Source organism: Grammomys surdaster, unplaced genomic scaffold, assembly GCF_004785775.1.
Source record: "Grammomys surdaster isolate TR1022 unplaced genomic scaffold, NIH_TR_1.0 126198, whole genome shotgun sequence".
NCBI classification, from domain to species: Eukaryota; Metazoa; Chordata; class Mammalia; order Rodentia; family Muridae; genus Grammomys; species Grammomys surdaster.
In genome coordinates, this window is record NW_021621003.1 from 6,586,945 (window position 1) to 6,600,536 (window position 13,592).

At 51.1% G+C, this 13,592-nt stretch overlaps 1 protein-coding gene across 5 annotated transcripts in view; it reads right to left on the reverse strand.

The window, feature by feature from the left end:
* Positions 1-12,979, reverse strand: part of Camk2g (calcium/calmodulin dependent protein kinase II gamma) — a 58,874-nt gene extending 45,895 nt beyond the window's left edge. For 3 of the 5 annotated variants that reach the window (XR_003710158.1, XR_003710157.1, XM_028758571.1), the window contains exons 1-2: positions 12,779-12,943; positions 11,393-11,487 (exon numbers count right to left, since the gene is read on the reverse strand). Coding sequence is in view for 3 of the 5 variants with exons in the window: in XM_028758571.1 (XP_028614404.1) it covers positions 11,393-11,487; positions 12,779-12,843 (160 nt within the window). In the remaining 2 variants the exon portion in view is untranslated. Of the gene's footprint in view, positions 1-11,392; positions 11,488-12,778 lie in introns of all 5 variants that reach the window. The other 2 variants (XM_028758570.1, XM_028758569.1) reach the window with 1 other exon arrangement.
* Positions 12,980-13,592: the final 613 nt, after the last annotated feature.

Below are 13,592 nucleotides of genomic sequence, written 5' to 3' on the forward strand. Positions count from 1 at the left end.
TATTTTGCTCCTCTTTGGGGTACTCTTAGGTCTGACTGCAGAGAAGCCAAGTCCCAAAGCAATGCATAGCCAAGATTACTGCTTCAAGGAAATGGTCAGAATCTATTGAGTCCTCAGATCCAAGTGAGTTGATATCTTCCACAGGAAGCCAGAGCTCCAGGAAGCAAAGAGTAATGCCCAGAGCAAGGAGGCCTAGCTCCCCACTCGGCCTCCTATCTCTACCTGCCAGAACTTGGCCAAAGTCACATCTTTCATGAAGCCTTCCCTTCTCTTCTTGACAGGATGTGATTTCTTCTCTCATAACCATCTCCCTGTTCTCCCACTGCTGTCTCTCAGACTTCTCACATCCTACCTCACAACTGCTATCGTAAGTTCTTCAAAGAGGGTTCATGGTTTTAAGTCGTACTTGCCAGAGGTCTTTATGTAAACAGGGCTCAGTAAGAGCTTGACCTTAAGAGCAGCAGTCATCCTGCTCGCTCGCTGAACTTTACTGAACGCCAGGCAGAGTCAGGGATGCGCAACAGCTCAAACAAGCAGAAACCTTGGGAGGAAGGGATCTGTTTTGCTCCATTATATAAACAAGGAAACTGAGGCATAAAGGGAGAGAGTAACCTGCCCAGAGTAACACAGCCAGGAAGCTGATGACGGGTATGAGGCTTAGACCACTCATTCTCCACTGCTACACCATGACAGAAAGGAGAAAGATGATGACATCACCTAAAGACTCCCAGGAGTTGGGGAACAGAATCCAACCCAATCCAGCTCTCCAGGATAAGCAACTCCTCCCCTCTGCTTGTTTTTAAGTCAGAGCCTTTTGAAGTCCAGAGCTGGCCCCAAACTCACTATGCAGCTGAAGATGATGACCTGGAACTCCTTATTTTCGTGCCTCTATCTCTTGAGTGCTAAGATTATAGTTATACACTACCATGCATGGTTTATGCAGTGTTGGGGATTGAACTCATGGCTCATACAAGCTAGAAAAATTCTACCAACTGAGCTATTGCCCATAGCCCTCTTGCCTTTCTTGACAGTATTTCCTCCTATCTTACCTCTACTCTCTACAGGAAAGTGTCTCCTTAAAGTGTCCTATAACCACCTGGTCCTACTAGGTACGAAGTATGATTATTCCTTATTTGTTTTTGGTTCTTCAAGACAGGGTCCCTCTGTGTAGCCCTGGTTATCCTGGAACTCACTCTACAGACCAGGCTGTCCTGGAACTCAGAGGTCAGCCTCTGCCTCCTGAGTGCTGGAATCAAAGGTATGTACCACCACACCCAGCTTGATTACTTCAATTTTGTAGGTGGTAAAACTAAGGCCCAGAGAAGTTAAGTCACTTGAGGTTCAACAGGAAGAAGGGCATCAAATGCCAGCCTGTCACTGTGAGAGAATGCAAAGATGACAGAGTGGAAGGACCTCCCTTACAGTGTTTTCCAGTCATCCTCAGTTTCATCCTAAACCTTCCCTCCAGCAACAGCTCTGCTTTGTAAAAGACGTGGGGACAGGCAGAGATTAGTTCCTGCTATGCAGCAGCTAATCCATCCCCGCTGCCCAAGATCTGGGTCAGGCCTTTCTTCCCACCTTCAGGTTCAGCATGGCCAATGACCAGGATTTAGCCAGGAGAACCTTGGATATTTCCCAATTCCCAACGTTTCTTGGTATCCCTTGGTGTCAGAGAGAAAGATGTTCCTTGGTCCCTGGTAGAACAACATGGCTACAGACTTCCACCAACTCAAACATTCAAGGAAGCCGCAATAAACCTACTTGATGGGGGTGTATTTGCTCCTCCCAAATCTGGACATATGACAGGGCAAACCACATTCCTCTCAGCCCTGGTCTTGAGACCAAGGCATCAAGCAAGTCAACTGCACCAGCTGCAGACCCACCACCCTCTATCTCTGACCACTCAGCTCACCACCCTTGACCCACAGCTCTTGGGCAGGTGTGGGAGAACAGCATCTTGTAATGCGGAGGTGGCAGCTGAGGGAAGGCCCAGAAGATTAATGTTTATCTCTTCTCTTAAGTCTCTTACTGGCTAATGGTTACAGCCCTACAACAGCAGCAGCACTAAAAATAAGGACGGGTGCTATGGCTTTACCAGTGACTCAGAGCAGAGAGAAGAGAAGAGGCTCCTGAAGGGGGCTTGCCCAAGGTCCTAGAGCCTAATTCCCAAGGAGCCAAGCCTCACTTTCTTGGCAAGACTCATGGCTTCTTGGAACCCCAGAGTTATGCTTTGGTCTTTGCTCTGGGTCTACGTCACAAGGTAGAGCAATTAACACATTGGGTTTGGAAGGGCTGCCACTCCACCAACTTATTAAATGTGCCTGAGCCTCATTCATGCCTTCAGAAAGTAATTATTGAGTCCTTTACCCTGACAGGCACTGCTCTGAAGGCTGGAGAACAATGATGAATAAAGTGGTCAAAAATCCCTACCCTCGTGGAGTCCACAGTCTATGGGGCAGGAAATGGCGGTAGGGGACACAGACTCAAGAAACTCATTAAACCTGAAGTTAGCGCTATGCAGTGGGGCGGGGGGGGGGGAGGGGTGTGGAGGGAGAAAGGGCTAAGTTTGAGTAAGGTAAAGGGGAAGCCTCAGCAAGATAACATCTGACTAAAACCCAAAGGAGGTAAATGAGCCAGTCACTTACCTTTTGGACAGGATGCATCCATCCACTCATCCAATCACTGATGGTGAGACGGTCTGTCCTTAAACTTGGTATGTAACCAAAACTATCCTTAAACTTCCGATTCCTCTGTTCCTGTTAGGTGCTGGTGTTACAGGTATACCACACCTCATTTATATGCCTAGGATCTAATCTACGACCTCATACTTGCCCAATATGCACCCTACCAACTGAGCCACAACCAACCCCAGTCTGTAGTTTCATACTTCTAGAACAGAAACAGCAATTCCTGAAGTTTAAAAGAGGTAATATGGTAGAGTGCTTAGCATATTCTTTTCCAAGGGTCTGGCGATAAAGAGTAAAAAGGGCTCTTGAACTGGCATGTGCGTACAGCTTTTCTTTTATTTTCCCTTTGTCCAGTGTGTGTGTGTGTGTGTGTGTGTGTGTACACTAGCATGTGCATATACATGGGCATATGTATACATTTTTGCATATGAACCATGCATATGAAGGCCTGAGGTTAAGTCACCACAGATACACACACACACACAAGCACACACACACACACATACACATGTGCATGAACACGCTGGTCTCGAACTCAGAATTCTGGGATTAAAGGCATGTGCCCCACACTGCCCCACAGGTTACTCTTTCTTTTTATTTATACTAAGGTAGGATTGATCTCTCGATCAAATCTTCCAAAGCTTGTAGGTTTGGCTAGCCTTGCCAGCCAGCTAGCTTGTTCTGGGGATTCACTATCTCTGTCTTCCAAGGCTAGAATTGCAGGTGGGCCACCATGCCAACTCAGCATTTACGTGAATTTCTGGAGATCTGAACTCTTGTCCTCACGAATGCTTACATGGCAAACACTCTAACTAGGGAGCCGTTTCCCCAGCTCACATGCTCACCCATATTGCCAGTGATCACAAAAGAGTCAAACCCACTCTCCCCTCCATTTGGGCAGACACTGAATCTGAACACACCAACTGAACCCTCTGACTTCTTAGGATTCCCGTGAGATCCTCCATTGCCATCCCGAAGCCTGTGCATGTCTAAAGTCTGCAGATGAAGGCAAGCAAGAGGGGGGCACTCAGAGAGCAAGCCATCCTAGGAGTGCTTGACCACAAGATGCCTCCTCTTCCTCAGTCCTGCTGGCTATGGCATCTTGTCATCCCCGAGCTCTCTGTTTAGTGAGCCATGTGGTTTTTGCCTACCACAGTCCTTACACCATGACAGCTTGACCTCCCTATTGGTCACGTCTCATCTCTCATCTCTTTCTCCCCAAACCTCCTGTTCTATAGTCTCCTCAGGACTGATGAGAACACAAAGTGTTCTACACTTGCAGGAACAGAAGATTATTTGTAGAGTACCTTTCTTGAACACAGCATCCTCAACATTAAAAGGGGTGAAGCCATTGAGCTTGCTTAGTCCATGGTGGTGGGACCAGGCCTAGGCTTGGCATATCAAGATAAGGACAAACCAGCAGGTATTCTAGCCACAAAGCCAGCCTTCTTCCTCTCCTCAATGACTACTTCAGGGTAATTTGGACCTTCCCTAGCTGACCCTTGTCTCACCCACCTTTCTATAAGGCTCCTCCTACCCCACAGCCCAGCCCCCCCTTCCTGTTTGACAACAGCCACTTCCCCGCTTTGCACAGGGCCACTTCCTGCCCGCCTGTGTGCTATTGCCATGGAGACCCACCCTGCAGGCCTTCAGCCTAGCTACAACCACAGACAGCCCTCTTGCAAGGTTTTCCCCCTTAATTGCAGAGGTAGCATCAGGATCAGAAAGCAGACGCAGCCTTTTGAGGAGCCTGTCCGAGCTTTCCTGGCCTCGCTTGGGCTTTTCCCCAGCAGTCAACCTAGGGCAGAGCCAAGTCCTGGGAAACAGGGATAACTGGAAACACTGCCTCTTCAGCCTTTTGTCCAGGTACTTCAGGACTTGGTCTATGACACCACAATTTCACAGGTAGGGCAGCAAGGAGTGACCGGATATAGCAAGGGGAGCAGAAATGGTTATCAGATGGTAAGGCAACAGCATGCAGCCAGGGGCACACAGAACCCCAAACTGCCTCTTCTCTCCTGTCCAAGAGAAGCCTACTCCAAATACATTTGTCTTTGTTTCTCAAGGATTAAAGGACCAAAAGCACTGGCCACTGGATCTCCATGGCCCTGCCAAGGACCTCCACACTCATTTTGAAACATTTCTTTAAAACCACAGAAGCCAGCACTAGCTTCAGATAAGAGGTCTGTTATCACATAAACATACAACCTTCTGCAAGTAGGAAAGGACACATGGCCATGTTATGGCTACAAGGACTCTTCTTGAGTTCCAATCTCAATGAAATCTTTCCCTTTCCCTCTGTAATCTGTGCTTGTGGCCTCAACATCAGCTGTGAGAAGCCCCCAGCAGCCCCACCGATTTCTGACCCCAGGTGGAGGTGGTCTCATCTTGTTGCTCTCCTGAGTGCCCCCACCTTCCCTTCACACACAGCTGAGACCCTGCTCTGACTCCTTGGGCATCACTCTGAGGAACAGAACCAAGGGTGGCACAGGGCTGTGGTGTCGTAATCCACCATCCCTGCTGCTTATCCACAGCATCACCCGTGGGCACCAACAAGTGAGGATCTCCAGCCACAGGCCCACTGACCTCCCCCTGCACCAGGATAATACAGCCCTTCCTCTCTGAAGGTGCAAAGAAGCTCCGATTAAAGGCAAAGCCAGTCAACCAAGGAAGCACAGTCTTCTAATGCCGTCAATGAGCACATAACTAGAACTAGCTAACGGTTATAAACACAGGGGGACAGTACCTGAAATACAGCCTTGTTGCCCCTCTGGCTCTGTCCCTTACATAGCACATATACAAATAAATGCCTTGCCTTCAGTTTTAACTCAAACAGTTCCAATCAGACAACAGAAAGTCCTGAGCCTCACCATGGCCTCTGGCTCTTAAGACAAGGAAAGGCTAACCAAGGAGGGAAAGAAAGGCAAGAGGCGCCAAGATGCGCCCTCAAGTTCAAGCTCCAAGCCAGCTTCGCTGGACAAAATCCCCATGGGGTCGCTAGCAAGCCCCAAGAAGGCAAGGCTCTGCCTGTGGACACTCTGGCTACTTTTAAAGGTCAAAACGGGGTCAGTTCCATGCCCCTAGTGGGTGCCCCTAGCCTTTGCCCACTGTTTTGGTGACATTTCCTTCATGGTAACCAGCCCCAAGTAAAACATCCCAGGAAGCAGCCCCTAAAAATAGCTCCTCCCAGGGCAGCAGCAAGGGAGGGGGAGGGGAAAGAGAGGGAGGAGAAAAGAGGGAGCAGATGGGACTGTGCTGTTGCTGATGGTGATAGGGACCAGGAAGTAGAGATGATGTATGTGTGGGGGGAGTGGCTAGAAATGTCCCCATCAGAGTCCAAAAAATGTGGGTACAGAAGACTAAGGCAATAAGGAGAGGCTTATTCTGTTGGGCTTAGAGTTATCTATGGTGCTGGATGAAGAGCTTAGGGATGACCAAGACTCATCACAGAACAAAGGACTAGAACCTGTGTTTAAAAAGACAAATCCCAGCACCTGGGAGGTGGAGGCAGGAAGACTAGGAGTCAAGGTCATCCCTAACTACCAGCCTGGGCTCCAAGAGATCTGGAGGGGGGAGGGTGGAGGGTGAAGGGGTGGTATTCCTTAGCAAAGAGGGTTGAAACAGCTCAAGGGGATTCAAAGACCATACAGTCTAAAGACTTCTAGATCTGAGCATCAGGGAAACTACATATCTAAGGCTCAAAACCAATCTTTCATGCCTCTGTGTCCACAAGGCCACATCTGTCTGGGCATGTGTGGGTGACAAAGGCCTCTACAGAGGCACTCAAGAAGTGCAAAGTACCCATCTCTTTCTGTCAGCATCCTCTAGCACCCATGGGGTCAGCCCCTGTCCGTCCGCCAAAGCTGTTCAGAAAGTAACAAGCACAGGATGGGGAGTGGGAAGTGAGCATACCAAACCCCCTCCCTGCTCCAGCTTCAGCAAAGGACCGGCTGGTCACTTCCCTCCAGGGCTTCAGCACAGCTTCTGACAAGGATATGATGACAAGCAACAGGAAAAAAAATCAGGGTCCTCTTCTACAGAACAGGACACATTTTAACCCACATTCCCACCCAACACAGCACCTCAGTTCCTTCTGGGAAGGTGGGTAAGAGGACTAGGTGACAGGTCAGTGTTCTATAACTAAGCTCCGTACCTCTCAGCCTAACTGTATGACAAGTAGCCAAGCAGAAGCCTTGGCACAGAGGTGGCACTTCCACCCTACTCCCCCATGCATGGCAGGGAAGCATTCAGAACTCCGTCACTTATATGCAGGAAACCATTTCTTGATATCTAAAAATCAGCCTATTTTTTCCTCAACTGAAAAGTTTGTTTTCACACAGAACCTCTGAAATCTCCCCTCGAGACCCAGAGGTGTAGGGCACCTTCTAACTGTTCTCTTTCCCTTCCTACACCATCCTGATTTTCTCCTCCTCTCACCTCACCCAGATCCTTAACAGGAAAATCTTACTTGGAGATACCACAGGGGACACAAATGTCATGGGGGCTACTCAGGCCAACACCAAGGGGGTGGGGACTTTCACCTGGCACCATTCAAGGGGATCCCATTTCAGTCCCCAGGGCCAGCTGGACCCAGAAAGGGACAGCCTTTACCCTTCTGGTAGCCAACATACCACACAACATCAGATACTCAGCCTGCCATGGCCTCAGACACAAAGTGACACCCCAAACAGGGATAGAGAGTGAGGCCCCTAATCACAGATCAACTCATGTGCACAGATGGCCATGTGACAGCTGAGACCACCTGAGATGCCAGTGAAGGCTGGGCAAAGGTGTCTGTGGTGAATCCCAGAAGATGCCTAGAGTGACTGATGGTGGTGGTGCTGCTTTGTGATTTTATCTGTTTTGTTCGTTCTGAGGCAGGGTTTTGACATATATATCCTAGGCTGGCCTTGAACTTGTGGCACTCATTCTGTCTCAGTCTCTAGAGTACTGGGAATAATGGCCTGTGCCACCATCTACTGATTTCTTAAAAAGCGGCTCGTAGGTTACCTGAAGCATGCCTGGGGACCCCAGACCTCTCAAAGCACAATGTGTGTGGATAGAAGCCAGGGAGCTGCTATTTTAACCAGTACTCAAAGTGAGCTTCATTGGCACTGAAATTCAAAGTCAACTCCTTAGAGGAAGTCCCAGAAGAGGTCCTATAAGGCCATTAATGACAAGAAAAGAGGAATCATAAGCTAAACTGCTTTATGCCCCAAGTACAAGTCTTTATCTTCTCCTGTTCTCTCCTAAGCAGCCTGGCCACTGAATCAAAATAGGGGAACTCAGGTCAGTCAGGGCCCAACGGTCTCCAGAAACTTGATTCTGAGTTCCCTAGGAGCCAAACCCCAAAAGCAACCACAACCAGTTATCTAGCCCTCTTAATTCATTCACTTTATACATACATGCTCACTGTGGATCAAGTACTTTGCTAGGGCCTGCCTACACAAAAGCAAAGAAAAAAATAAGGACTTTCCCTCACCTCTCAAGTCCTCATGGAGAGGAAGACTTTTCTTATACCTAGTTTCAGCAGAAGTCTCTTGACATGAAGTATACGGACAAACGAATAAATAATACAGCAAATGCTGTAACAGATTTCATAACGCTGTTTCTGGTAGCATCCCTCCTAAGGCCAAGGGCGTTACTCCAGTATCAATGTCAATCAACAGATCTGGAATCCAGATAAATAATCCAAATACAGAGGTTTCTTATGGTGCCTCCAAGGATAAATCCTAAGTTACATAGAAATCAGAAAGAACCATTTGCTGCCCTTCAACTGGAGCAATATGGAGAAATGCTCTGGATATAAGCAAAGAGAGGAGGATATAAAATGTTATGCTCTACGAGGTGAAAATCTGTATGCATATGAATAAAGATAAGAAGGGAATATGAAGATTTAAAAATAAAAAAAAGACATAAGGGCTCAGGCTCTTTGGGGGGGGGGGGTGCTCCTAAATCTTAAAATAACGTCTTATCATTGCCGTCACCTGGCCCACTAGATCCTGCATCCAAGCCTATTTTAAATGCCTCCTTCAGCCTAGTAGAGCTAAGCTTAGAACCATGGGCTCTCCCGTACAAGTCCCAAGTCCCTACCCATCACTGCACTGAAGCAAAAACAACGGTGTGACATAGCGTTCAGTGCCTATGTGGACAGGCGTGCAGATAAAAACCAACACGATGCTCAACGCACACCCGTATGAGCAGCCTACCTAATAACTCAGCCACCAATGTTGGCCTCAGAGGCCACAATGACAAGAAAGTACAGCCCACAAGAAAGCTTCCTATCCAGATCTGACACCCAGAACACCAGAGTGGCCTGTCTAGGGCCTCTTGGGCCGTCTCATTAGGACAACAGGGAAAAGTAGCTCTCTACCCTTTCTTGCCTTCTAGCTTGCAGCACAGACAAATCACAAAGAAAGCAAATCTTCACGGAATCCCAGCGCACACAGCAAGCCTCTTCAGACCTTCACATAGGTGACCCTAGTCAGGCAATGACATTCCCAAACACAGAAATCCAACACCTGCGGAGCCCTAGACAGACAGACAGCAGCAAGTGAAACCCAGCCCCAGCTACAGCACCTTTATAAAATATACAGCGTAAACTGAGAGGCTGCAGAGAAGCCATGGTCTTCACTCCTGAACCCCATGGGTACCAGCCTGGTGGGGACCTTGACTCAACCCCTGTGGCGACATCGGCAGACCAGCACACCATCTCCAATCGTACGCCCTCCACTCTCCCACCTCCAAACAGCAATGGCACCTCTACATTCCTGACCCCTCTTTTTGGCATCTGAGCAGATCCACAAGCTGCCATGAGCCTCTGTCCCAAAGTTAACCTGGTACATAAGCCAAAGCCTCAGTCTTGGCATAGCCATCTCTCAAGTGGGGGAGTTGCTGCCTGACACACATGATCTTATTCTGGAATTCTCAGGCTGAAAAGAAAAGCAGAGAAATTAAATCTCATCCAGTTCAGGAGAGAAAGAATACCAAGATACCAGTTTGGAAAGAAGGATAAGGCAGAAAGTCTATGAGGAAGAAAAAGGGACACTATCCCATAGGCTTAGGATAGAATACGAAAGCCCTAGGTTGGTAGTAACCAGCTACCTTCAGTTTCCCAGTCTTCATTTCTCAGCTTCCTATCCCTCTCTTACTCCTGGACCATAGGGTTTCTGGAGAGAAGCAAAGCAGAGCACTGCACCATCCGCTGGAGATACCTGCTATCAGCCACACTTCTGATACAGCAGGGCTAGGCTGTGTGGGCACAGAGAGATACCCATCTTCACCTCATTCCTGCCTGCCCCTTCCATTCTTAGTCAGAGCATGTCTGCCAGAGAACCCAATTACTGCTGTCCCCCCCATCCCAGAGGAGGAGGAGGGCATCTGACCACCCACATATCTCTATGACAACCACTGCCTTGGACTCAAGGTACCCGATGGAAAGAAAACAAGTCAACTTTACAGCCAATGTACATGAGTAGTATGAGACAGGAGATGCAGCCAGTGGGAGACAACAAAACGAGCCTTGGTAACAGGAACAGGGAGAGACACTCAGACCAGGAGGCAGACACAGCCCTATGGAACAGGTCCCAGAACAACTGCCAACAGGACAGAAGCCCACGGTCATCTCTCTGGAATTCTAGAGCTTCTGGGTGCTTGGGACATCTATCATCTCTCCCTAGCGATGCCCACATCACTACTGGCCAAAGACCACATCTTCCCCAGGGCATCTGTCCTGGCTCCTAATATATTTATGGGAGTCCTATTGCCCAGCCCTAATTCCTTTCTCTGAGTCGTATAACCTTTGTCACTGTGCTGTATCTGCAGCTCTCAGGACCTGACCTCTGTATTAACCAGACCAAGTCACCTCACACACTGCTGGGTCTACACCTATCAGATGAGGTAAGTTTGGCAAACACCCAATACCAGCTTCAGAGATGTACATCTGAAGTGTTAAAGACAGACTCTAGCTTCTCAGTCTTAGGTACTTAGACTCTCACAGGTAAGGCTCTAGGGCCTGCACTGTAGAGTCCTGCACACTGAGGCACTGCCACTCCTGCTCCATCCAGACCACTGAGATTTAGAGAACACAAGGTATCATCACACTCTGCCCAGGACAGACTGCATCTGCTGCTTCACCATTAAGTTTGTAATTTGATCAAAAAAAGGAATCAAGTTCATCTGGCAGAATTTGTTCCCCAGAAGCCCTCGCCAGTAGCAGCCTCCCCTGATGTTTACAGATTTCCTTCCCTTGGGAGTCTGTTCTGCCGCCTGGTGGGCAGGGGAGGCTAGATTCATCAAAACTGCTCATTTACTGCATTCCCACCCTAAGTTACCACCAGGGCACATGGGCTAGGACAAGCCTGCAGTAGCCAGCACTGCCCTAAAGAGAGGGGCTTTAAGTACCCTAAATTAAGAGCTATTCATTCCATACCAAATACAGCCTCCCAATTCTCCACTGAAAACCTGAACTTACTCAAGCCTTTGGGGACCACTCCAGGTACTCACATCCCTTACTTTTTTTTTTTTCCCTCCCTGAACACTTCTAATTCCCTCATACTCCTTGTCTGGCTTCTAAGTCCACCCACCTTGAAATTCCAACTCATCTCCAAGTGCTAAAACACATACTCCTCCACCTCCCAGGGCACCTGCCGAAATCTAATCTCTGGAGAGATCCTCAAGGAGAGGCCCAGACAGGGCATACTCACCTCTGGCGGATAACTTCTTCGTATTGATGATTTTTGCAGCATATTCCTGTGTAGATGTTTTCTTTACACATCTTCGGACCACTGAGAAGGCACCCCTGGAAGGAGAAGGGAGAAGAACTGGGACATGGAGCCAAGCAAAGTGACACACACCCTTCAGAAGAGGACAGCCATGCTCCCACCACCGGACTTGTAGTGACAACCAACAGCTAACATAGGAATGGTAAGGCCCCATGGCCTACACAGATGTGGGTGGAGCACCACCTGGCTCCCAACCCGTCATCTAGTTCCTGGGCAAAGCAACAGCCTCAACCTCAGACTGGTGGGCGATGCTTCAAATACACACCTGCTGCATCTCACTGATTGCCTTGTGGTCCCAGCAAAGGCAACCAGGAGTGAGAAGAACAGGGAGACCTTGTTCCTTCTCTCAGCAGAAACAATTCAAAGTAGGGAAAGAGGAGATTAAACAGAAGGTACGGTTTCCTGAGAAATTTCCCTTAAGCCTGAGAGAAAGTGAGGGTCAAGATCCGCTAAACTGGCTTAAACCCATAGCATCCCGGCTCAACTGACAGCAGGGAAACAGGAAAGACAGCTCTGATTCTGACAGCAGTAACTCCCCTTCCCCGTGCTATTTTCCTCTACATGACCGGCCAAATGGGCTGCGATCTCAGGCTCTGGAAATATCTAGGGGGGCGGGCAGAGCGGGGGCTGCAGTGGCCAGGCTCTGCACCGCGGGTGGGGGTGGCGAGGACCCGGGCTGCGGCGGCCAGCTCAGTGCGGAGGGGAGGGGGATGCTGCGGCTGCGGCGCACGGCTCCTGGGACCACTGCAGGGATGGGGGGGAGGGGCCGGGGGTGCCGCAGCATTGCCCAGCAGCGAGCCTGGGATCCTGGAAGCCGCACTAGCGGGGGGCGGGGCCCGGCACTAAACATCTCCCCACACCCGGACACCGCAGCGGGGTTGGAACTGCAGAGCTGGGGAGGGTCCTGAGTGCCGGGCGCGTGGGAACTGGGGAGCGGGTGCTGAGTGGGCTCCGCAGCTGGGTGGGGAGGGGGCGGTGGGCAGGCGGGGTCGAGGGAGGGGAGCGTCTGAAGGGTGCGGGAGGGGCGGGGCTGGAAGGCGCCCTGGAGCAGTCCCGGGGCTGCAGTTCCCGCGGCAGCGCCGGGTGCAGCAGCCCGGCAGCTGCTGCAGGACGCGGAGGGGGCTGCGGGACCGGGAACCCAGAGCCACGGGGCCCCGAGGCAGCACGCGGGAAAAGCTGGGGGTGGGGCGGGTCGTGGGGGCGCTGCAGCGGCCGGTGCAGGGCCGGGGGGGCGGGGCGAGAAGCCGCATAGCGCCGGGACGCCTGGACTAGGGTGGGGGGCCGCCGCGCGTGGCGGGTGGGCCGTACTTGCCGAGCTCCTCGAAAAGCTGGTAGTCGTCGGTGAAGCGGGTGCAGGTGGCGGTGGTGGCCATACTGGCGGGCGGGCGGGCGGGCGGGCGGACGCGGCGGTGCAGCCCGCGCCGACGTCGGTGCACAGTCACCGCCGCCCGGCCGAGGGAGCAAGAGGAGGAGACGGGGCTGAGCCCGGCAGCACCGCGAGACTTTACCGGAGAGAGCGAGGGAGGGAGGGACACCCCCGCGCCCGCCCGCCGGCCCCGCCCCCAAGCCCCGCCGGCCCCCGCCCCGCCCCCCGGGGAGGGGCCTCCAGCCGTCGGCCCCGCCCCACCCCGGGAGCCGCCCGAACTAGGCCCCCTGCTCCCGAGGGCTAGGGACGTGGGGTCCCCTCTCCCGGCCACCCACCGGGAGCGACCGCACTGAAAGACTCCTCCAGCGGGCTTCTCCCGGGCGGACCCTGCAACAACTCAGGAACGAATGTGTGAAAGTGGTTTTTGAGTTGTGATGGGTCTGGACCACCGAGGTCTGGGGAGAGGCCCCACACGTGGGTCCCAAGCCTGCAGCCTGAACCCAGCCGGAAAATGCCAAGGTCAAAGAGCGTGTGTGAGACTGTACACTCCCCAGACTGCAGAGCCAGCTGACAGCAGCCTTCCCTCAGGGTGCCGACACTCTAGACTAGTGCAAGAATCAAGGGCATCATTAAGAAAAAAAACAAACAAACCAAAAAACCTTCAGCCACGGTTTTATCAGGGAAACCAGGCCATGGGGCAAGACGTTTGCTTGCTTTTCTTTCTTTCCATGTATTTATTTCGTATATGTATGCGTG